Here is a 1,595-nt window from a genome sequence, read left to right as displayed (position 1 = left end):
GACCTGTGCTGGGTTAGATGTGTTCGTCTGTGTAGACCGTTGAGATCTGTGCTGGGTTAGACGTGTTCGTCTGTGTAGAGTGTTGAGACCTGTGCCAGGTAAGACGAGTTTGTCTGTGTAAAGCGTTGAGACCTGTGCCGGGTTAGACGCGTTTGTCTGTGTAGAGCGTTGAGACCTGTGCCGGGTTAGATGCGTTCGTCTGTGTAGAGCGTTGAGACCTGTGCTGGGCTCATAGGAAGCCCAGACTAAGTGTCACCATCTGTTCTTCTCTGTCTAGGCCACAGAGCCTGGCAGGTCTCAGGGATCATATCTCCTAGGGTTGCTTAGATGAGGGTTCCAGGTTTGGGGTTGGGGCAGCCCTTGGCAGCTGCCAGATGACTGATGGGATTCTGAGCTGGTCCCTGAAGGCCACCATTGCTGTCACTGCCCCATACAGGAGACACTGAGCACAGGGAGGACACATACTCAGGAGGGAAGGGGTGACGTGTGGCAGTGTGGGATAGGAAAAGCGTGGAATTTTATCTAAATTAACATGCAGGAGGACATTTCTCCAAAGCATGGTGGAGTTCCAGGGAATTGTAGACTTAGGTATTTCTGCAGCCTCTCCCTTGCTCCACTGATGTGACTGGGCAGTGAGATGTGACAGTGACTGAGATGAGAGTCCCAGTCCCCCTGGAGTGGACGTCCTAGGAAAGGAGACAGAAGGTAGCTAAGCCAGGAGGCGTGATCCGGACCATCAGGCGGGCAGTTCCGTGGGCCCTGGGGTCATGCTCCCTCTCTCCCTGTCCTCGAGGCCAAGAGTGCTCCTGACCTAATGGTCTTTATTCGCAGATGACCTCATCCCACCTATGGACTTGCTTGAAATGATTGTCACCTGGATTTTTGAGGACCCAAGGTTGATTCTCATCACTTTTTTAAATACTCCGATTGCGGCCAATCTGCCAATAGGATTCTTAGAGCTCACCCCACTTGTTGGATTGATCCGCTGGTGCGTGAAGGCCCCCCTGGCTTACAAAAGGAGAAAGAAGCCCCCCTTATCCAATGGCCACGTCAGCAACAAGGTCACGAAGGACCCGGCCGTGGGGATGGACAGAGACTCCCACCTGTTGTACTCGAAACTCCACCTCAGCGTCCTGCAGGTCCTCATGACGCTGCAGCTGCACCTGACCGAGAAGAATCTGTATGGGCGCCTGGGGCTGGTCCTCTTCGACCACATGGTCCCGCTGGTGGAGGAGATCAACAGGTTGGCGGATGAACTGAACCCCCTCAACGCCTCCCAGGAGATCGAGCTCTCGCTGGACCGGCTGGCGCAGGCTCTGCAGGTGGCCATGGCCTCAGGAGCTCTGCTGTGCACGAGAGGTGGGTGCCTCCCTGGCCCAGGCCTCCTGGTGCGGGGACACCACCGCCCTGCAGAAGGAAGAGGGGATCCTGGACAGACACTGTTTTTGCTTCATTTAGGACTTCTTTTCCTCCTAGTGAACACAGGGGAGGAAGGTACCCCAGCCGCGCCCCCTGCACTCCACCCTCCCTGCTTACCCCGTCAGGGTCCTAACATCCCACAGATGGGAGGTCTTAGTGTCGCCCAGGACTGGGGA

The 1,595-nt window shown here is 56.0% G+C and overlaps 1 protein-coding gene across 1 annotated transcript in view; it reads left to right on the top strand.

Annotated features, from left to right (window-relative positions):
- LOC105543772 (chromosome unknown open reading frame, human C7orf26) overlaps positions 1 to 1,595 on the top strand; it is a 25,408-nt gene that overhangs the window by 19,847 nt on the left and 3,966 nt on the right. Inside the window, exon 4 of the mRNA XM_011985849.1 lies at positions 832 to 1,359. Coding sequence (XP_011841239.1) covers positions 832 to 1,359 — 528 coding nt within the window. The remainder of the gene's footprint in view (positions 1 to 831; positions 1,360 to 1,595) is intronic.

Source organism: Mandrillus leucophaeus, unplaced genomic scaffold (assembly GCF_000951045.1).
Source record: "Mandrillus leucophaeus isolate KB7577 unplaced genomic scaffold, Mleu.le_1.0 Scaffold29, whole genome shotgun sequence".
NCBI classification, from domain to species: domain Eukaryota; kingdom Metazoa; phylum Chordata; class Mammalia; order Primates; family Cercopithecidae; genus Mandrillus; species Mandrillus leucophaeus.
This window is presented reverse-complemented; position numbering and strand designations above follow the sequence as displayed.